The sequence below is a fragment of the Amia ocellicauda genome, chromosome 12 (genome assembly GCF_036373705.1).
Source record: "Amia ocellicauda isolate fAmiCal2 chromosome 12, fAmiCal2.hap1, whole genome shotgun sequence".
In the NCBI taxonomy this organism is placed as follows: domain Eukaryota; kingdom Metazoa; phylum Chordata; class Actinopteri; order Amiiformes; family Amiidae; genus Amia; species Amia ocellicauda.
In genome coordinates this window covers 17,334,800-17,359,025 of record NC_089861.1, presented here as the reverse complement: position 1 = coordinate 17,359,025, position 24,226 = coordinate 17,334,800, and the positions used below count along the sequence as shown (strand labels likewise).

At 44.5% G+C, this 24,226-nt stretch overlaps 1 protein-coding gene across 1 annotated transcript; it reads left to right on the top strand.

Annotated features, from left to right (window-relative positions):
- Nucleotides 1–2,479: 2,479 nt before the first annotated feature.
- LOC136764001 (mucin-2-like) lies at nucleotides 2,480–24,058 on the top strand (the record flags this gene model as incomplete). The annotated part of the gene is made up of 3 exons (XM_066717830.1): nucleotides 2,480–3,829; nucleotides 5,443–5,918; nucleotides 24,034–24,058. Coding segments are annotated over 3 exons (1,851 nt in total), but the record flags the coding sequence as incomplete, so codon positions are not given.
- Between the last annotated feature and the right edge of the window lie 168 nt (nucleotides 24,059–24,226).

Sequence of the window (24,226 nt, the reverse complement as noted above, 5' to 3'; positions counted from 1 at the left end):
CACAACAAAAACTCCCACTACCACAACAACTACACCCCCCACTACCACCACAACTACAAGTCCAACCACTACCACAACAAAAACTCCCACTACCACAACAACTACACCCCCCACTACAACAACAACTACAAGTTCCACCACCACAACTACAACTCCCACCACTACCACAACAAAAACTCCCACTACCACAACAACTACACCTCCCACTACCACCACAACTACAAGTCCAACCACTACCACAACAAGAACTCCCACTACCACAACAACTACACCCCCCACTACCACCACAACTACAAGTCCAACCACTACCACACCAAAAACTCCCACTACCACAACAACTACACCTCCCACTACCACTACAACTACACCTCCCACTACCACCACAACTACAACTCCCACCACTACCACAACAAAAACTCCCACTACCACAACAACTACACCTCCCACTACCACCACAACTACAAGTCCAACCACTACCACAACAAAAACTCCCACTACCACAACAACTACACCCCCCACTACCACCACAACTACAAGTTCCACCACCACAACTACAACTCCCACCACTACCACAACAAAAACTCCCACTACCACAACAACTACACCCCCCACTACCACCACAACTACAAGTCCAACCACTACCACATCAACAACTCCCACTACAACCACAACTACAACTCCCACCACTACCACAACAAAAACTCCCACTACCACAACAACTACACCCCTCACTACCACCACAACTACAACTCCCACCACTACCACAACAAAAACTCCCACTTCCACAACAACTACACCTCCCACTACCACCACAACTACAACTCCCACCACTACCACAAAAAAAACTCCCACTACCACCACAACTACACCCCCCACTACCACCACAACTACAAGTCCAACCACTAGCACAACAACAACTCCCACTACAACCACAACTACACCTCCCACTACCACCACAACTACAACTCCCACCACTACCACAACAAAAACTCCCACTACCACAACAACTACACCCCCCACTACCACCACAACTACAAGTCCAACCACTACCACCACAACTACAACTCCCACTAAAACCACAACTACACCTCCCACCACTACCACAACAAAAACTCCCACTACCACAACAACTACACCCCCCACTACCACCACAACTACAAGTCCAACCACTACCACAACAAAAACTCCCACTACCACAACAACTACACCCCCCACTACCACCACAACTACAAGTCCAACCACTACCACAACAAAAACTCCCACTACCACAACAACTACACCCCCCACTACCACCACAACTACAAGTTCCACCACCACAACTACAACTCCCACCACTACCACAACAAAAACTCCCACTACCACAACAACTACACCCCCCACTACCACCACAACTACAAGTCCAACCACTACCACATCAACAACTCCCACTACAACCACAACTACAACTCCCACCACTACCACAACAAAAACTCCCACTACCACAACAACTACACCCCTCACTACCACCACAACTACAACTCCCACCACTACCACAACAAAAACTCCCACTTCCAAAACAACTACACCTCCCACTACCACCACAACTACAAGTCCAACCACTACCACATCAACAACTCCCACTACAACCACAACTACAACTCCCACCACTACCACAACAAAAACTCCCACTACCACAACAACTACACCTCTCACTACCACCACAACTACAACTCCCACCACTACCACAACAACACCTCCCACTACCACAACAACTACACCTCCCACTACCACCACAACTACAAGTCCAACCACTACCACAACAAGAACTCCCACTACCACAACAACTACACCCCCCACTACCACCACAACTACAAGTCCAACCACTACCACAACAAAAACTCCCACTACCACAACAACTACACCTCCCACTACCACTACAACTACACCTCCCACTACCACCACAACTACAACTCCCACCACTACCACAACAAAAACTCCCACTACCACAACAACTACACCTCCCACTACCACCACAACTACAAGTCCAACCACTACCACAACAAAAACTCCCACTACAACCACAACTACACCTCCCACTACAACCACAACTACACCTCCCACTACCACCACAACTACAACTCCCACCACTACCACAACAAAAACTCCCACTATCACCACAACTACACCCCCCACTACCACCACAACTACAAGTCCAACCACTACCACAACAACAACTCCCACTACAACCACAACTACACCTCCCACTACAACCACAACTACAACTCCCACCACTACCACAACAAAAACTCCCACTACCACCACAACTACACCCCCCACTACCACCACAACTACAAGTCCAACCACTAGCACAACAACAACTCCCACTACAACCACAACTACACCTCCCACTACCACCACAACTACAACTCCCACCACTACCACAACAAAAACTCCCACTACAACCACAACTACACCTCCCACTACCACCACAACTACAACTCCCACCACTACCACAACAAAAACTCCCACTACAACCACAACTACACCCCCCACTACCACCACAACTACAAGTCCAACCACTACCACATCAACAACTCCCACTACAACCACAACTACACCTCCAACTACCACCACAACTACACCTCCCACTACCACCACAACTACAACTCCCACCACTACCACAAAAAAAACTCCCACTACCACCACAACTACACCCCCCACTACCACCACAACTACAAGTCCAACCACTACCACCACAACTACAACTCCCACTAAAACCACAACTACACCTCCCACCACTACCACAACAAAAACTCCCACTACCACAACAACTACACCCCCCACTACCACCACAACTACAAGTCCAACCACTACCACAACAAAAACTCCCACTACCACAACAACTACACCCCCCACTACCACCACAACTACAAGTTCCACCACCACAACTACAACTCCCACCACTACCACAACAAAAACTCCCACTACCACAACAACTACACCCCCCACTACCACCACAACTACAAGTCCAACCACTACCACATCAACAACTCCCACTACAACCACAACTACAACTCCCACCACTACCACAACAAAAACTCCCACTACCACAACAACTACACCCCTCACTACCACCACAACTACAACTCCCACCACTACCACAACAACAACTCCCACTTCCACAACAACTACACCTCCCACTACCACCACAACTACAACTCCCACCACTACCACAAAAAAAACTCCCACTACCACCACAACTACACCCCCCACTACCACCACAACTACAAGTCCAACCACTAGCACAACAACAACTCCCACTACAACCACAACTACACCTCCCACTACCACCACAACTACAACTCCCACCACTACCACAACAAAAACTCCCACTACCACAACAACTACACCCCCCACTACCACCACAACTACAAGTCCAACCACTACCACCACAACTACAACTCCCACTAAAACCACAACTACACCTCCCACCACTACCACAACAAAAACTCCCACTACCACAACAACTACACCCCCCACTACCACCACAACTACAAGTCCAACCACTACCACAACAAAAACTCCCACTACCACAACAACTACACCCCCCACTACCACCACAACTACAAGTTCCACCACCACAACTACAACTCCCACCACTACCACAACAAAAACTCCCACTACCACAACAACTACACCCCCCACTACCACCACAACTACAAGTCCAACCACTACCACATCAACAACTCCCACTACAACCACAACTACAACTCCCACCACTACCACAACAAAAACTCCCACTACCACAACAACTACACCCCTCACTACCACCACAACTACAACTCCCACCACTACCACAACAAAAACTACCACTACAACCACAACTACACCTCCCACTACAACCATAACTACACCTCCCACTACCACCACAACTACAACTCCCACCACTACCACAACAAAAACTCCCACTATCACCACAACTACACCCCCCACTACCACCACAACTACAAGTCCAACCACTACCACAACAACAACTCCCACTACAACCACAACTACACCTCCCACTATCACCACAACTACACCTCCCACTACCACCACAACTACAACTCCCACCACTACCACAACAAAAACTCCCACTACCACAACAACTACACCCCTCACTACCACCACAACTACAAGTCCAACCACTACCACAACAACTCCCGCTACAACCACAACTACACCTCCCACTACCACCACAACTACAACTCCCACCACTACCACAACAAAAACTCCCACTACCACCACAACTACACTCCCCACTACCACCACAACTACAAGTCCAACCACTAGCACAACAACAACTTTCACTACAACCAAAACTACACCTCCCACTACCACCACAACTACAACTCCCACCACTACCACAACAAAAACTCCCACTACCACAACAACTACACCCCCCACTACCACCACAACTACAAGTCCAACCACTACCACAACTACACCTCCCACTACAACCACAACTACACCTCCCACTACAACCACAACTACAACTCCCACCACTACCACAACAAAAACTCCCACTACCACAACAACTACACCTCCCACTACCACCACAACTACAAGTCCAACCACTACCACAACAAAAACTCCCACTACCACAACAACTACACCCCCCACTACCACCACAACTACAAGTCCAACCACTACCACAACTACACCTCCCACTACAACCACAACTACACCTCCCACTACAACCACAACTACACCTCCCACTACCACCACAACAAAAACTCCCACCACTACCACAACAAAAACTCCCACTACCACAACAACTACACCTCCCACTACCACCACAACTACAAGTCCAACCACTACCACAACAAAAACTCCCACTACCACAACAACTACACCCCCCACTACCACCACAACTACAAGTCCAACCACTACCACAACTACACCTCCCACTACAACCACAACTACACCTCCCACTACAACCACAACTACACCTCCCACTACCACCACAACTACAACTCCCACCACTACCACAACAAAAACTCCCACTACCACCACAACTACACCCCCCACTACCACCACAACTACAAGTCCAACCACTACCACAACTACACCTCCCACTACAACCACAACTACACCTCCCACTACCACCACAACTACAACTACCACAACAAAAACTCCCACTACCACAACAACTACACCTCCCACTACCACCACAACTACAAGTCCAACCACTACCACAACAAAAACTCCCACTACCACAACAACTACACCCCCCACTACCACCACAACTACAAGTCCAACCACTACCACAACTACACCTCCCACTACAACCACAACTACACCTCCCACTACAACCACAACTACACCTCCCACTACCACCACAACTACAACTCCCACCACTACCACAACAAAAACTCCCACTACCACCACAACTACACCCCCCACTACCACCACAACTACAAGTCCAACCACTACCACAACAACAACTCCCACTACAACCACAACTACACCTCCCACTATCACCACAACTACACCTTCCACTACCACCACAACTACAACTCCCACCACTACCACAACAAAAACTCCCACTACCACCACAACTACACCCCTCACTACCACCACAACTACAAGTCCAACCACTACCACAACAACTCCCGCTACAACCACAACTACACCTCCCACTACCACCACAACTACAACTCCCACTACTACCACAACAAAAACTCCCACTACCACCACAACTACAAGTCCAACCACTACCACATCAACAACTCCCACTACAACCACAACTACAAGTCCAACCACTACCACAACAACAACTCCCACTACAACCACAACTACACCTCCCACTATCACCACAACTACACCTTCCACTACCACCACAACTACAACTCCCACTACTACCACAACAAAAACTCCCACTACCACCACAACTACAAGTCCAACCACTACCACAACAACAACTCCCACTACAACCACAACTACACCTCCCACTATCACCACAACTACACCTCCCACTACCACCACAACTACAACTCCCACCACTACCACAACAACTCCCGCTACAACCACAACTACACCTCCCACTACCACCACAACTACAACTCCCACCACTACCACAACAAAAACTCCCACTACCACCACAACTACACCCCCCACTACCACCACAACTACAAGTCCAACCACTACCACAACTACACCTCCCACTACAACCACAACTACACCTCCCACTACCACCACAACTACAACTACCACAACAAAAACTCCCACTACCACAACAACTACACCTCCCACTACCACCACAACTACAAGTCCAACCACTACCACAACAAAAACTCCCACTACCACAACAACTACACCCCCCACTACCACCACAACTACAAGTCCAACCACTACCACAACTACACCTCCCACTACAACCACAACTACACCTCCCACTACAACCACAACTACACCTCCCACTACCACCACAACTACAACTCCCACCACTACCACAACAAAAACTCCCACTACCACCACAACTACACCCCCCACTACCACCACAACTACAAGTCCAACCACTACCACAACAACAACTCCCACTACAACCACAACTACACCTCCCACTATCACCACAACTACACCTTCCACTACCACCACAACTACAACTCCCACCACTACCACAACAAAAACTCCCACTACCACCACAACTACACCCCTCACTACCACCACAACTACAAGTCCAACCACTACCACAACAACTCCCGCTACAACCACAACTACACCTCCCACTACCACCACAACTACAACTCCCACTACTACCACAACAAAAACTCCCACTACCACCACAACTACAAGTCCAACCACTACCACAACAACAACTCCCACTACAACCACAACTACAAGTCCAACCACTACCACAACAACAACTCCCACTACAACCACAACTACACCTCCCACTATCACCACAACTACACCTTCCACTACCACCACAACTACAACTCCCACTACTACCACAACAAAAACTCCCACTACCACCACAACTACAAGTCCAACCACTACCACAACAACAACTCCCACTACAACCACAACTACACCTCCCACTATCACCACAACTACACCTCCCACTACCACCACAACTACAACTCCCACCACTACCACAACAACTCCCGCTACAACCACAACTACACCTCCCACTACCACCACAACTACAACTCCCACCACTACCACAACAAAAACTCCCACTACCACCACAACTACACCCCCCACTACCACCACAACTACAAGTCCAACCACTAGCACAACAACAACTCCCACTACCACCACAACTACAACTCCCACTACCACCACAACTACAACTCCCACCACTACCACAACAAAAACTCCCACTACCACCACAACTACACCCCCCACTACCACCACAACTACAAGTTCAACCACTAGCACAACAACAACTCCCTCTACCACCACAACTACACCTCCCACTACCACCACAACTACAACTCCCACCACTACCACAACAAAAACTCCCACTACCACCACAACTACACCCCCCACTACCACCACAACTACAAGTCCAACCACTACCACAACAACTCCCACTACAACCACAACTACACCTCCCACTATCACCACAACTACACCTCCCACTACCACCACTACTTCAACTCCCACCACTACCACATCAACTACACCCCCCACTACCACCACAACTACAAGTCCAACCACTACCACCACAACTACACCTCCCACTACCACCACAACTACAACTCCCACCACTACCACAACAAAAACTCCCACTACCACCACAACTACACCCCCCACTACCACCACAACTACAAGTCCAACCACTACCACAACAACAACTCCCACTACCACCACAACTACACCTCCCACTACCACCACAACTACAACTCCCACCACTACCACAACAAAAACTCCTACTACCACAACAACTACGCCCCCCACTACCACCACAACTACAAGTCCAACCACTACCACACCAAGAACTCCCACTACAACCACAACTACACCTCTCACTACAACCACAACTACACCTCCCACTACCACCACAACTACAACTCCCACCACTACCACAACAAAAACTCCCACTACCACCACAACTACACCCCCCACTACCACCACAACTACAACTCCCACCACTACCACAACAAAAACTCCCACTACCACCACAACTACACCCCCCACTACCACCACAACTACAAGTCCAACCACTACCACAACAACAACTCCCACTACAACCACAACTACACCTCCCACTATCACCACAACTACACCTCCCACTACCACCACAACTTCAACTCCCACCACTACCACCACAAGTACACCCCTCACTACCACCACAACTACAAGTCCAACCACTACCACAACAACAACTCCCACTACAACCACAACTACACCTCCCACTATCACCACAACTACACCTCCCACTACCACCACAACTTCAACTCCCACCATTACTACAACAAAAACTCCCACTACCACCACAAGTACACCCCTCACTACCACCACAACTACAAGTCCTACCACTACCACAACAACTCCCACTACAACCACAACTACACCTCCCACTACCACCACAACTAAAACTCCCACCACTACCACAACAAAAACTCCCACTACCACCACAACTACACCCCCCACTACCACCACAACTACAAGTCCAACCACTTCCACAACAACAACTCCCACCACTACCACAACTACACCTCCCACTACCACAATAACTACACCTCCCACTATCACCAGAACTACAACTCCCTCTACCAACAATAATATAAGACAAATACCACTACAAAAAAAAGTCCCAGTACCACCACAACAAAATTTCCCACTACTTCCAATACAAAAACTCCCACTACAGCCACGAATACAATTCCCCCTATCACCAAAACAAATCTTCCCACTACCACCACAATTACAACTGCCAGTACCACAAGAACATAACACCCAGTACCAGAACAACTACAACTCCCACTACCAGATTAACTACAACCCCCACTAGCACCACAACAATAACTCCCACTACCACTTTCACCGCAACTACAACTCCCATTAACACCACCATCATGGCTCCCACCTCAACCACAACTACATCTACAACTCCGAGAACCATAACTTCAACTACAACTATCAATACCATGACAACATCAACTCAGACTCCCACAACAACTACAACTCCCACCAAAACAAGAACTCCAACTACAGGCACAACAACTCCTATCACTAAAACATAAACTCCCATTGCCACTCAATTAAAAAAAACACCCACTACCACCACAACTACTTCTGCCACTTCCACCTAACTATGACTCAGATTACTCCAACTACAGATTTCACCACTACCAACATTTCCTCTACACCACAACTACAGCTCTTACTCCCACCACAAGTATAGACTGCACAGGTTTCTTGGATCACTCGGTTATTAATGGACACCAAACAAGCATGATGGGTTGAATGACCTCCTCTTATCTGTAAACTTTTTTGTGACTACCTCAACTACAACTCCCACTACCATGACAACTACAACTCCCACTACCAACCACAACTCCAACTCTGACTACCACAATTACAACTCCCACAATGACAACAACTCTGAGTAGCACCAGAACTTCATCTCCCACTACCATGACAACTTTAAATCACAACTCTGACTTACCACAACTACAACTCCGACTACCAGAATAACTACAACTCCCACTATCACCACTACCATTACTCTCACTACTTCAACAACTCCAACTCAACAGCTACAGCTCCCACTAGCACTACCATAACAACTGCAACTCCCACTGCAAGTACAACTCCAACTATCATCACTAGAACAATTCCCACTTTCACCACTGTAGTGGCGCAGCTTTCTTTAAAAATGCAACCACGGTTGTCTATATGAAGCAATGAGTCTTACACATTTTAAACATTTCAACACAATTCTTATTTTTACTATTTACTTTGAAAAATAAAAAAACAATACCAAGAATTATATTTTACATGGTCAAAAACTGTGCTGCTCCATATACTCCTTCCTGCTTACAAAATTAGCATTGATGACAGTACTTTGACATCAGTCACATTAAACTGATGGGGATCTAATGGGGGGTTTCAAAATAATTATGAATATAGATAACATTCTTTTTAAATGAACTAATAAATACATAAACAATAAAATTAATTCAGAAAATTCACCTTTTCCTTTACTATGGCTCTTACATTTCCAGCCCCTAATTGGCTAAGCGGAAAGCATGACAATTATACTAAAAACTCAAAGTAGAGCCATATTAATCTCAATAAAGACTTAAACTAATAACTAATTGTCCTTGTTTCCTTTTTCACTTGGTGACACATTCCTTCAGTGTCTTTATTTCAGCACTCTCCTGCTGCTTCTTGTAGCAGACAAAGCTTAGTAACTGGTCTCTCATGGGTGCTGAACTTTGTTTTCACACTCACGCAGGGATGGTATTGATGATTTTTCCCATCATCCAGACACTTCGAGGTGTGGAGTTGTCCATGATCAGAACAATATCTCGCAGCTTGAAGTTTCTGTTTGTTTTGGACCATTTCTGGCATTCTTGTAGAATAGGTAAGTATTCACTTGTCCATCTTGTCATGGACATATTGACATATGCGCTGCCATGCCCCAGTTCCACAGAGACCAGCACCAAATTCCAATTGAAGATTTCTTTTTTGAAACACAGACATTCAAGGTACTTCATTTATTCCATAGACCAGAGCAACAAACCCAAATACAAACTACATGCTGTTAACAGAAGTGTTACCCAGCTTCTTCCTCAGTTTGATAACAAACAATGAAGGTGGCTTAAAACTAACTTAACAACACTTAAGTAATTCTACCTCAGAACCAAAACATGCATAAGCCATGTTTAGTCTTAAAAGGAAAAGCATTAGCTAAAACAACAATTGTACCATTGATATTTCACGTACATTGCAAACTAAACATTTGGGAAGAGAATAATTCACATATACTAATTTATCCTCCACTGACATCGGCATACATACATACATGCAAACATAAATACTGCATGTAGGAAATTGTAGTTAGTATGTAGTTAGTAGTATGCAGCGTGTCCGTGGTCATTGCTAGTGTCCCCTGAGGTTTTAACTATGACTATATCTTGTTTACAATTAGTAGCTCACAAATCTAGGATGTACAATGAGGGAAAAAAGTATTTGATCCCCTGCTGATTTTGTACGTTTGCCCACTGACAAAGAAATGATCAGTCTATAATTTTAATGGTAGGTGTATTTTAACAGTGAGAGACAGAATAACAACAAAAAAATTCAGAAAAACGCATTTCAAAAAAGTTATAAATTGATTTGCATGTTAATGAGGGAACTAAGTATTTGACCCCTTCAACTTAGTACTTGGTGGCAAAACCCTTGTTGGCAATCACAGAGGTCAGACGTTTCTTGTAGTTGGCCACCAGGTTTGCACACATCTCAGGAGGGATTTTGTCCCACTCCTCTTTGAGTTTGGCAACTCGAACCTTCAGCTCCCTCCACAGATTTTCTATGGGATTAAGGTCTGGAGACTGGCTAGGCCACTCCAGGACCTTAATGTGCTTCTTCTTGAGCCACTCCTTTGTTGCCTTGGCTGTGTGTTTTGGGTCATTGTCATGCTGGAATACCCATCCACCACCCATTTTCAATGCCCTGTCTGAGGGAAGGAGGTTCTCACCCAAGATTTGACGGTACATGGCCCCATCCATCGTCCCTTTGATGCAGTGCAGTGATCCTGTCCTCTTAGCAGAAAAACACCCCCAAAGCATAAGGTTTCCACCTCCATGTCTGACGGTGGGGATGGTGTTCTTGGGGTCATTCCTCCTGCTCCAAACACGACAAGTTGAGTTGATGCCAAAGAGCTTGACCACAACACTTTCACCCAGTTCTCATCTGAATCATTCAGATGTTCATTGGCAAACTTCAGACAGGCCTGTACATGTGCTTTCTTGAGCAGGGGGACCTTGCGGGCACTGCAGGATTTCAGTCCTTCATGGCGTAGTGTGTTACCAATTGTTTTCTTGGTGACTATGGTCCTAGCTGCCTTGAGATCATTAACAAGATCCTCCCGTGTAGTTCTGGGCTGATTCCTCACCGTTCTCATGATCATTGAAACTCCACGAGGTGAGATCTTGCATGGAGCCCCAGACCGAGGGAGACTGACAGTTATTTTGTGTTTCTTCCATTTGCGAATAATCACACCAACTGTTGTCACCTTCTCACCAAGCTGCTTGGCGATGGTCTTGTAGCCCATTCCAGCCTTGTGTAGGTCTACAATCATGTCCCTGACATCCTTGGACAGCTCTTTGGTCTTGGCCATGGTGGAGAGTTTGGAATCTGATTGATTGATTGCTTCTGTGGACAGGTGTCTTTTATACAGGTAACGAGCTGAGATTAGGAGCACTCCCTTTAAGAGAGTGCTCCTAATCTCAGCTCGTTACCTGTATAAAAGACACCTGGGAGCCAGAAATCTTGCTGATTGACAGGGGATCAAATACTTATTTCCCTCATTAACATGCAAATCAATTTATAATATATATATATATAGTATATATATATATACTTTTTTGAAATGCGTTTTTCTGGATTTTTTTGTTGTTATTCTGTCTCTCACTATTAAAATACACCTACCAATAAAATTATAGACTGATCATTTCTTTGCCAGTGGGCAAACATACAAAATCAGCAGGGGATCAAATACTTTTTTCCCTCACTGTAGAACTTGTATTAACTGCATATTTTCTGATGCACTTATGTAATTTTTAGCTTTGTACTGTTTTGATCTGTAATTTTAGACTGTATTGCACTTTTCTAATGCTGTTATGTTTTGTAAGTCACCCTGGATAAGGGCGTCTGCTAAGAAACAATAATAATAATAATAATAATAATAATAATAATAATAATAATAATAATAATAATAATAATAATAATAATAATAATTTAGACAGTAATGTTGCACTGTATGCCCGGCAACAGCAACCCCAACACAGGCAAAGATATGCTGCAGGGTGACCGGCCTCACACAGACACAATTCGCCCCATCATACATTCTCCACATGAGCTAAATGCAACCATGAGGGTCTTATCATAGAGCCATAGAACATACATATATACATATACACACACATACATTTGTTCTAATTTATTATTATTTCCAAATTTATTTGTGACTAATTCCAATAGTAGAGACATATACAACTAATTAAGACTTATTTATAGCAGCTGTAGGCTACTTAAAATAGGTTTCACGATCCAATAATAATCTCTGTTGACACAGTGGGGAAGGAACAGCACTGTGAACCAGGCGTAGTGGGTTCAAATCCTGTAATGGGCAGTAAACCTCTACTAGAACACAAAGTTCCCTTGCCAGAGCAACTGCATGGTCTTCTGATGACACTGACTTCAAACAATCATCTATGTAAAGGTTTCTAAACACTGTGTCAACTACCTCAGCTGTCACCTGTTCTCTTCCTTCTTCAGTTGTTCTTATCAGTGCATAAGATGCACAACTGAGGGATGATGTGGCTTCAAACAGATGCACAACCATTCTGTACTCCAATGTGGCTTGACTTGAGTGACCATCCGACCACCACAGGAAGCGTAGTAGATCAGCATCTTCATATGGAACTTTGACCTGATAAAACATCTACTTAATTAATGTCCACCATCATAGCCATAGACTCTTCTCTGAATCTGATCAGTATATAATGAGTGTGTGGGTAAGGTTGGGTCCCCGAAGTAGCTGCTCATTCAACGAGGTTCCCTGATATGTTGGAGTGCAGTCAAAGACAACACAGATCTTTTTTCTTTCGGTCTTGTGGTTCTCCACTGGTGTACTGTTCCAAGTAGTACAACTTGTCTTGGCTGCTCTCTGTTTTGCTGTTGATGAAATTCTTGAATGCTGTAATGAAAGATGTGTATACAAGTGGGTCACCATTGAGAACAGGTTTTGCTCTTTTAGGAAGATGAGACATCTCATTCTGCCTCCACATAACTTGATAGAGATCTTTCTCATATCCTTCAAGCCTCTGCTTAATCATCACTGTGGTATGGTCTGCGCTGTTCTGTACCTGGACCACAGCTGTAGTGCGTGCATTTACTCCTGTAGTGTGAGCTGGTTTGAATAAACATCCTTTCTTCTGACTGATGCAGGAGGAAGGTTTTCATACTTCTCGTTTAACTGTGAGGCTCCCCTGGATTCTGTCTTGATTTACATCATCAACTTAAACTAGTCATTCAGGCCAGAGCACTGTTATCTTCAAACACTTTCAGCTTAGATATACCGGTATTCATTTACAGACCGGTTTGGAATTTTACTATACCTTCATACCGGTTTTTTAAAGTTTTGAATAATTTACTATTTACTATGTCATTGAGTCATAGCATTCAGCTACCAATAAACTGGATCGTGTTTGCGTATCCCACAACTTGGTGCGTTGGCTGCTTGAGACTGCGCTGTCTGACATGAGACGCATCTGATCAAATATCAAAAATAAACTCCATGTGCATTGCGTGTTGACATAAACAAACATGATAAAAGCACAATGAATGAAGACAAGATGGAGGAGAGTAGTGCGGCTTCACAGCAAAGTGACCCCAGTGAATCTGTCCCGAATAAAGGTGCGTTGTCAATAGTGTGTACATTATTTGGTTTCAAGACAACTGACACAGAACAGGAAATGTAATTCAATGTAATTTGTGTCCTATTATTTTTTATTCATGAGCAGTATAAAATGGCCATTAAAAAATATTGTCATACCGTCAAGAATGTGAAAAATACCGCGATATTGTATTTTGGCCATATCACCCAGCCCCAGGAAGTGGTGGGCGGGGCTATTGCCATCAAGAGCCCTGCTGGCTTCTGGGGTTTGGAGTCTTGGAGGAGAGGTTGTGTGGTCTCCTCCACTAAAAGATCTGCCCTGCCCCCAGCCGTGCCCCTCACATCATCACACAATATTCAAATATTCAAAACATTTTAAAATTTCAACACTAGTGTTTCGCCAACAAAGACAAGAAAGGCAAGAGAATATAATTGTTTGCTTTCAATCAATTATGAATATTTAAATTACAGCACTGGAAACAATTCAATAAAGCACATCAAAGTTTGTTTGTGTGTGTGCCAGAGAGAGAGAGAGGGAGAGAGAGAATACAGATTTATTTTATGGGAAACTATTGGTTGACCATAATGATATCCGGGGCAAGGGCTAAGGGGTGGATTTTTATTCTCCAGTTTGAATTTTTTTTATCCCGTGGCTCTGTCAATTTTGACGGTGACTTTCATCGCAGGACATTGCACTGTTGTTAGCATATGAATGTGTCATTTGTCACACCATTTCAATGCAAGTAGCTTGTCATCATGTATAAACTAGACTTGACCTTTATCCATCTTTTTTTTTAATTGTGGCTTCCCCTTTCCGTTTGAGCACACAGTGCCACACACCCAAGTGATTTCTTTGTACAAACCCTCAAAAAGGGTTGAATTTGTGTACCAATTGTCAGTGTACAGCATGTGGCCTTTTCTGAGGTACGACTTCATAAGGCTTAGGACTACAGAAACAGATACTCCACGGTTGGTTTCATGGATCAGGTGAGTTGTTCCATCTGTATAAACAATAAAATCCACAATGTACATCACACATCACACATAATGAAGAGTTTGATGGTGAAGCGATGTCGCTTTGATGGAATATATTGTTTGAACGAAACAATATCACCTCTGCTTCATGCTGTCTCTTGGCTGGATGCTCATGCTGTGAGGATCCTCTCGGTATGTAATTTTCTTCTCTGACCTCTGCCTCTGAATCGGTACTAGCATTAGATTCTGTACATTCATTTGAAAAGGTGTCTTCAAAATCAGTCTGAATTGAGAAAAATATATCTCTCTCTTGCTGATAAATGTTCTCCTGTATGTATTCATTATGTACCTAGCTTGACAATGACAGTGTTTTCTTTCAAGTATGTATTTTTATGTGACGTCAGAGGGCAAACAGAAACCAGTGAATGTGTAACCCAGGGTTTTAACAGCATTTCAGCTGGCGATTTGTTTGTGTGTGTTTTATTTCCATGTTACAGAAAATCTAAGTAGGGTGTAGATGATGAAATAGTTGAAAGTGATGTGCTTATTTAGATATCTCTTCTTTTGCACATTTATTGCAGCCAGGAAGCACACTGACTATTGTTTTTGTTTTAGTTGTTGGTTTATTTTTTTAGTACGTTTGGTGGAAAGCTGTGTTTTGCTTTCCTTTCAAAAACAATGTGTATGAAATCACTGCACTGAATATATGGTATTACTGCTAGACACTCACTGACAAATAGTTTCACTGCTAATTGCAAATTATAAATCAGACCAGGCTGTATGTTTTATCAGTGCGAAGCTTGCAACAGTATGCAGGTTTTGATCTGACGTCACTTTTAAGTTTGTTTAGTTGTTTGTTTTAGTCTAAAACATCGAAAGGGTCCAAAATAATGAGACAAAGACTTAATTCAATTAATTACAGTAATGTATGGTTGTAAAAAAAAACATAGTTGTAGCTAGTTTTATATAGTTTCATATGCGCTGTATTACGTCTTTATTGTAGAACATACCAGTATGTTAATACTCCCTGAGGACCACCTCACTTAGAACGTACCGGTACATTCTTACTGCTCAAAGGGTTAAAGATGCTGCCTTGGGTAGCAGTGCTGCATGTTCAGCTTCTTCCTTCCAAGTATGCAGAACTGGTGGAGCTTGTAAAACAGGCAACTGACATGCATCCAGTTCTTGTGCAACCTTGCTGAAATTTCTGAAATGGTTAAACTGATCAGCATTTCTCTCATCTTCAGGTAAGTGATCTAACACTTATCACGATAGGTTAACTCTCTATGTAACTCTCTGCTCTTCTCAATGATGAGTCTGTGAAGTTTTTCCTCCACTGCTTTATATGTGGGTTTTTCTGCCCTCTTCTGGTCGTTTTCTGCAGTTACTAAATTGTCAGACATTTATTGTTCAGTTCAATGCCCAAACAAACGGTTAAACTTGTTAAGAAAATATTCGCAAACAAAACAATTGCATACTCGGACAATACACTGTGTCTCAAAAACAGGTAGTTACTATCTTCAGTATGGCTTAGAAAAACAATCAAAACAAATGCAGCTCTCAGTATTAGCTAGGAGCATGTCAAAAGATTTTTCAGTGTTCACTGCCATAATATTATTAATTGGGTACTTCTTAATTTGATTCCAATATTGTTGTTAATAGTGAATAACCACAGCTGATCAAAGTTTGGTCAAATTGTGTTTTGGCTCTCCTGTAAACTTCGTCAAATGTCACTTACGCCTCTCTGGCTCCAAGCCCTCGATATATAGGTAGGCGCTATCTATATATATATATATATATATATATATATATATATATATACATACATACATACACACACACACACTTTATATTATTTAAAGAGATAATTTTCCTTGTGGATTACAAATTGCTAAAAGAAGACCAGACAGGAGCAGTGGATTCAGTACTTGAGTGAATGTCAGAAGGAGCATACGGCAGAGGTTCTACGAAAAGCTAAGTATTTGGGATTCAAGCCTTTATACACATGGCAGATTTAACTTAATAACAGAGAACACAGTGCAAGAAAGAAAGGCTTTATTCAATACACAGTGGAATTATCCACATTGGCAATTTGCATTAATTCCTCCACCGTTTGGATAAGGTGCTGCATTTTAACATTTACTTTGTTTCCCTCTGGCTGTGAGGCTGCCTCCTCCCCTCTGGTGGCTGCAGGTAGAGCTGATGTACCTTCTAGGGTTTGCTGGCTCCGGCTCCAGAATGGCTCCAGAGGTTCAGCTCCAGCTCCAGGCTGGCTCTGGAGCTGATGGAGGCCCCCTGCTCCAGCTCCAGGCCGGCTCCAGCAGCCCCAGCTCCAGCTCTGGAGCAGCTCCGGTGCAGCTCAACACTGCGGCTCCAGCTCCAGCTGCTTTTAACCAGCTCCAGCTCCAGAGCCAAAAAAAACAGTGCAAACTATGCGATCATTATTTATATTGTTTCCTTTTTAACTTCTTTTATGTAAATAACTGTTTAATAAAAACAAAATAACCAACCAACATCTATTTAACCATTCAAACATGAAAAAGTAGAAAATTGTAAAGATGTCTGTGGCAATTAGGGTTGCCAGCCAGCCAGTATTTTAGCTGACTGTTTGTTATTTGTACTACATGGCCAAGAGTGTGTGGACACCCCTTCTAATTATTGTATTTGGCACTCTGAGACCAAGTAGAGGACGATTCTATGGTCTGATGAGACCAAATAGAGCTTTCTGGAGTCAACGCAAAGTGCTACATCTGGTGCAAGCCTAACACCGCACATCATCCTGAGAACACCATCCCTACCGTGAAGAATGGTGATGGCAGCATTACACAAAATGGATGCTGCACAGTACAGAGAAATCCTGTAAAAAAAAACGACTGAAGTCTGCAAGAGACCTGGGACTTGGGAGAAGATTAATCTTCCAGCAGGACAATGACCCCAAACATACAGCCAAAGCCACACTGGAGTGGCTTAAAAACAAAAAGGTCAATGTCCTGGAGTGGCTCAGTCAAAGCCCGGACCTCAATCCAATTGAGAATATGTGGAAAGAGTTGAACATTGCTGTTCACTAAAGGTCCCCATCCAACTTGATGGAGCTTGAGCAATTTTTCAAAGAAGAATGGGCAAACATTGCTGTGTGCAGATATGCAAAGCTGGTAGAGACTCATCCACATAGACACATGGCTGTAATTGCTGCCAAAGGTGCCTCTACCAAATATTGACTGCATTCAGTTATTTTCTATTTTGTATTTGTAATTCATTTATAACAATTTGCAGATTAAACTCCTGATTAAATCAATTCTGATTTCATTTTGAAACAATGACATGTGGAAAAGTCCAAGGGGGTAAATACTTTTGAGAGCCACTGTAAAATCAAGTCATCAGCAATCTCCTTAGACAAGCATTGGCAGAAGAATGGACTTTACTGAAGAGCTCAGTGACTTTCAATGTGGCACCGTCATAGGATGCCACCTTTCCAACAAGCCAGTTAATCAAATGTCTGCCCTGCTAGAGCTGCCCCGGTGAGCTGTAAGTGCTGTTATTGTGAAGTGGAAACATCTAGGAGCAACAACAGCTCAGCCGTGAAGTGGAAGGCCACACAAGCTCACAGAATGGGACTGTTGAGTGCTGAAGCACGTAGCACATACAAATCATCTGTCCTCGGTTGCAACAATCACTTCTGATTGCCAAACTGCCTCTGGAAGCAACGTCACCAGAACTGTTTGTCTGGAGCTTCATGAAATGGGTTTCCATGGCCGAGCAGCCGCACAAGCCTAAGATCTCCATGCAACAATGCCAAGCGTCGGCTGGAGTGGTGTTCACCAACTGGCAGTCCGACGGAGGAATCTGGGTTTGGCAGATGCCAGGAGAACGCTACCTGCACAAATGCATAGACCAACTGTAAAGTTTGGAGGAGGAATAATGGTCTCAGGGCTCGGCCCCTTAGTCCCACTGAAGGGAAATCTTAACTCTACAGCCTACAATGACATTCTAGGTGATTTTGCACAACAGTTTGGGGAAGGCCCTTTCCTGTTTCAGCATGACAACATGCTCAAGCCAGCAGACTTTTAACCCCTGCCTAAGACACACCAGTGGAAGCTATCAATCTGACAAGCCTCTAACTCCGCCCACCACTGTCCTGAAAGGGGAAAACCCCGAACACAGCAGACGGAGCGAGGGAGCTGTCACACACCCCCCGCCATAAAAACAGGGACCCAAAAAACCCTGGGGGAAAAAAACAAATAATTACAACAAAGAAAACAAAAACTTGACAGGCATCAAAGACCGTCACCACCACCCCCTTCGACCTGCCACTCTCCAAACCACAGCAACCATGGTACCTGGAAGCAATTTAAGAAGAACAGATAGGATAGGACAGAAAAGAGCCAGACAGGGACAGACAGGAATACCCAACACATGGAAACAGTCGGAAGGCATATTAGCAAGGCACACGAGACAAGGCATCTGCAATGATATTATCAGCACCTCGAATATGCCTGATATCTAGATGGAACGCCTGCAAGAAAAGATGTCACAGACAGTAAAATGGGTTTAGTTTATCGTTATTGGTTAATTGCTTCTTGTGTTATGCATTATTATTTTGCTTCTTCTCCCAGCTGGAAAAGTTTAATGGGCAGGTGTTGCTTATGATGGACCCGATTTCTTTTAAGGGATAAAGGGGGGATAAAAGGAGCGAGAAGGGGACAGCAGAGAGAGCACGGCTGGGGAGAGACTGCACAGAGCTGGAAGGAATGCACCACAGCCACTGGGCAAGGCCTGATGTGGGGGATAGAGTGGCCAGCGAGCAGGGGAAGCAGTGATGGGACGGACACCAGGTGAAGGGAAGGGGGAGTGAGAGGCTCGGCTCCACACCCGGGGCATGGTGTGTGGAAGATTGGGGCACGACTGGTACAGTGCCCCTGACCGCTTGCCAGGAGCTCGGGAACGGGTGGAGCTGAGCACCCCCAGAATCTGCTGAGTCCTGAGGCAGCGCTGCGCTTGTGCTCTTCCCCTACAGCCCAGCGGCAGAGATCACAGACGTGAGCTGTAGCAAGGGCATTGCAAACTGTGGCTCTCTAAGGGAAAAGGAATAGGGGACACCACCAAAGGCGAGGATGCATCAGACCATACACGCCACCCAGCTAAGTTATTCCCTAAATTGACATCAGCACCTTCCATAGGCAAAAAGGGTCGCATACCGACTACCACTTCACCCTGCACAAGATCTGACCTAAGCACTTGTTTGTGCAGTGGAACAGCTATCGTACTTAAGTCTATTCCATGAATTAATACGCTATCTCCGGTGGCTGTGTCAGAGGATAAGTGTAGCACAGACTCCCCGATAAAAGACTCGGAAGCCCCTGTGTCCCGCAAGATTTTAACTGGCACAGACACATCACTCCCTACCAACGACACAGTACCATCGGTGATAAAAGGTGAGTAATCAAGCCCCCTCAAAGTTTTGACGGGCAACTGCAACTGAGATTGGCCAGCAGAACCAACCAAGCTAAGAACTGGCAACGCTAAAGCAGCAGGTTTTATAAATGGCTTGGGGTAAAACTTGGTTCCCCTCCCCTGACAGTAATTACAGACCGACTGCAATCCAGCCCACAGGAAGCACACTCATGCTTAGCAGAACTCGACCTGTGCCCCAAAACTAGTTTAATGCATAAGGACAAATTCATCCGCCAACACAGCAGCATCAGAAGCTGTTCGCACCTTATGTTCATTGATATATGTAGCAAGACGCTCATGAACAGAGTCCTTAAACTGTTCAAGCACAATTAAATTGCATAATTCTTCATAGGTAGTGGCAGATGACACAGAACACCAACAACTAAACTGAGTTACCAGCTCACACGCAAACTCAACATGAGTCTGGTTTTCACCTCATCTCAGAGATCTCAAACACTGACGATAAGCTTCAGGGACTAGCTCATATGCTTGTAGCACTGCAGTTTTAACTTTTATATAACTAGTGCCATCGAGAACACCAAGTGCTGAGTAAGCCTCCTGAGCCTTACCAGTCAATATGCACTGCAGCAGCAAAGTGCGCTCAGAATCAGGCCAATCCCTATACTCAGCCAATCGCTGAAACAGGGAAAAAAACATATCTGGATCTCTCTCAGAGAATTTACTCAATAATCGTAAATTAGTAAGAACACCACCTCTGGGAGGGTCAGGGAAATCACTAAGTTTACCCTCCTTGATTAGCTGGATGTTGTATTTTGAGTTTAGCCATCTCCTCTCTTGTTTCAATTGGTCATGCTCCAACTGCAAAACTGTATTTTTGTTGCCCAAACCTCTAATTTTCAAAAAGAACACGTCGCTTAGGCCTATCTGGGGAGAAAGCTATAGCTTCAGTTAGCACACTGCAGCTACCTTGCCCGTATCTCCGGCTGTTGTGCTCCAAAACAACCGACCCTAGACAGAATACAAACCGATCCTCTCTCTACGTGGCACACAAACCAACCAAAACAAAACCTATAATTATAACCAACACACCATACAGGTGCACATCTAACAAAACCAATAACAAGCTTAACCAAATATAGAAGTCCATACCCAACGAAAGTAATTTTTGACAACATCAGCAGAGTTTCCATGGTCAAGTGCCCCCTCTTGTGGTCAAATATTTTTAAGTACAAGTCAGTATTAATCTCAAAAAATCAACTACCCTTACTTGATTTAACCAATTCATTTTTAATTATTAGTTATAATATACATAGCTCTGGTATCATAATAAATGAATACACACTTTATTCTCAAAGTTTCGTTTGTGTACTTGTTTAAAAAATATCAGACTAAAAACATGTATAGCTTACAACTGGGGCAGCTTTTCAATTTGCAGTTACCTTCTCAACCTCATTTAGTTGCTTAGTTTGATTTGGTTGTCACATTGATTACCGATGTGCAAGATATATATAATTGCAGCTTTTAAAAGCAATATCTCCAATTATTAAGCGCCTCAATGAGTATGTCAATTTTTTCGGGTGTAGCTCGCAAAGTACACATCTTATGTTCACCCTTTCAACTCTACAGTATAGAGCCAGCGATTCTGCACAGTTAGTATATATAAGGGCAAGCAAAGCTTAGTTACGAGTGCGTACGTGTGAGCATGCTAGCGCAGTTGGCTGCCGCTTCATCTCATACAAATATTTGTAATTGTCTGCTTAGTTGTTTGTTTTTGTTGTTTCTATTTAAGAACATTGTGCTTTTAAAGCCTTTTAAAGTTTATTTTGATTTGCCGAAAGTCTTTTATTAATCAAGAAACATAATTTACTTTTTCCTGGATTTATTATTGTACTTCTCTTGGCTCGAACTTTCAAACGCCAACGCTACTTCAATTCTCATCTCCACAACTGCACTTGGAACTACCATGAGAAGTGCCGATTGCTTCTGGTTTTCTTCCCATACCTGGTCTGGTGTGGGTGAGTGACGCTGTGCTGCCGATCATGTTTGTTGTGGTGTTCTACACCTGGAGGCTCTGCTTGCTGCCGGCCTGACGGAGAGATGGATCCCCGCAAGCCGTGTGCCCCGCCGGTGTATCAACTCTGCTGCCTGCAGGGACGCACAGATACACGGACTGCTGCACAGCTGCCTGCTCATCTGGCTGGTTGCTCTCTTCGCCGTCGCTATGTGGATTAATACGCTTTTTGGGTGGATTGAGGATCACGTGCCTCACGGAGACCTGGCAACAGCCAAACAACTTTCATGATCTCAATCAATCGCGCCTGGTTACTCGTATATTGGTCAACCTCGCTCTACTGGGCGAGACGGCAGTGTTGCTGTACTGTACCGGGATAATGTTAAAGTTAAACCCATCAGTTTACCTCAGCACTCTTCTCTGGAATATCTGGCTGTTAAACTCCCAGGTTCTCAACCATTGATCATTTTAACAATCTATAGACCACCTAAGCCATCTGATTTGTTTTTAACTGAGCTGTCTTCATTATTGACTTCTGTCTGTGCCATGTCCCCCAATGTACTCCTTGTAGGTGATTTTAACATTCATATCAATGCAACTAAAAAATGTAGATTTGCTGCTGATTTTATGTAATTACTTGATAGTCTTGACATCACTCAAAATGTTACATTCCACTGCTCAAGAAACCAACCCTTGATGCCACCTCTCCTCAGAACTACCGCCCTGTCTCCCTACTCCCCTTCCTCTCTAAGACTCTCGAGCGGTCAGTCCACCGTCAGCTCTCTGACTTTCTGTCCCAACACTCACTCCTTGATTCTCTGCAATCCGGCTTCCGCACAGCTCATTCCACTGAGACGGCTCTCCTGGCTGTCACTGACTCCCTCAGCTGTGCTCGGGTGTCCTCCCTCTCCTCAGTCCTCATCCTCCATGACCTCTCCGCAGCATTTTACACTGTCAATCACTCCATCCTCCTCTCCTGCCTCGCTGACCTTGGAATCTCTGGGACTGCTCTCACCTGTTTCTCCTCCTACCTCAGCGACCGGACCTACCAAGTGACATGACAAGGTTCTTCATCCACCCCCAAACCTCTCCTCACAGGCGTACCCCAATGCTCTGTCTTGGGCCCCCTCCTGTTCTCTCTCTACACTCGCTCCCTGGGCCCCCTCATCGCATCCCATGGTTTCTCCTACCACTTCTACGCTGATGATGCCTAGATCTTCCTGTCTTTT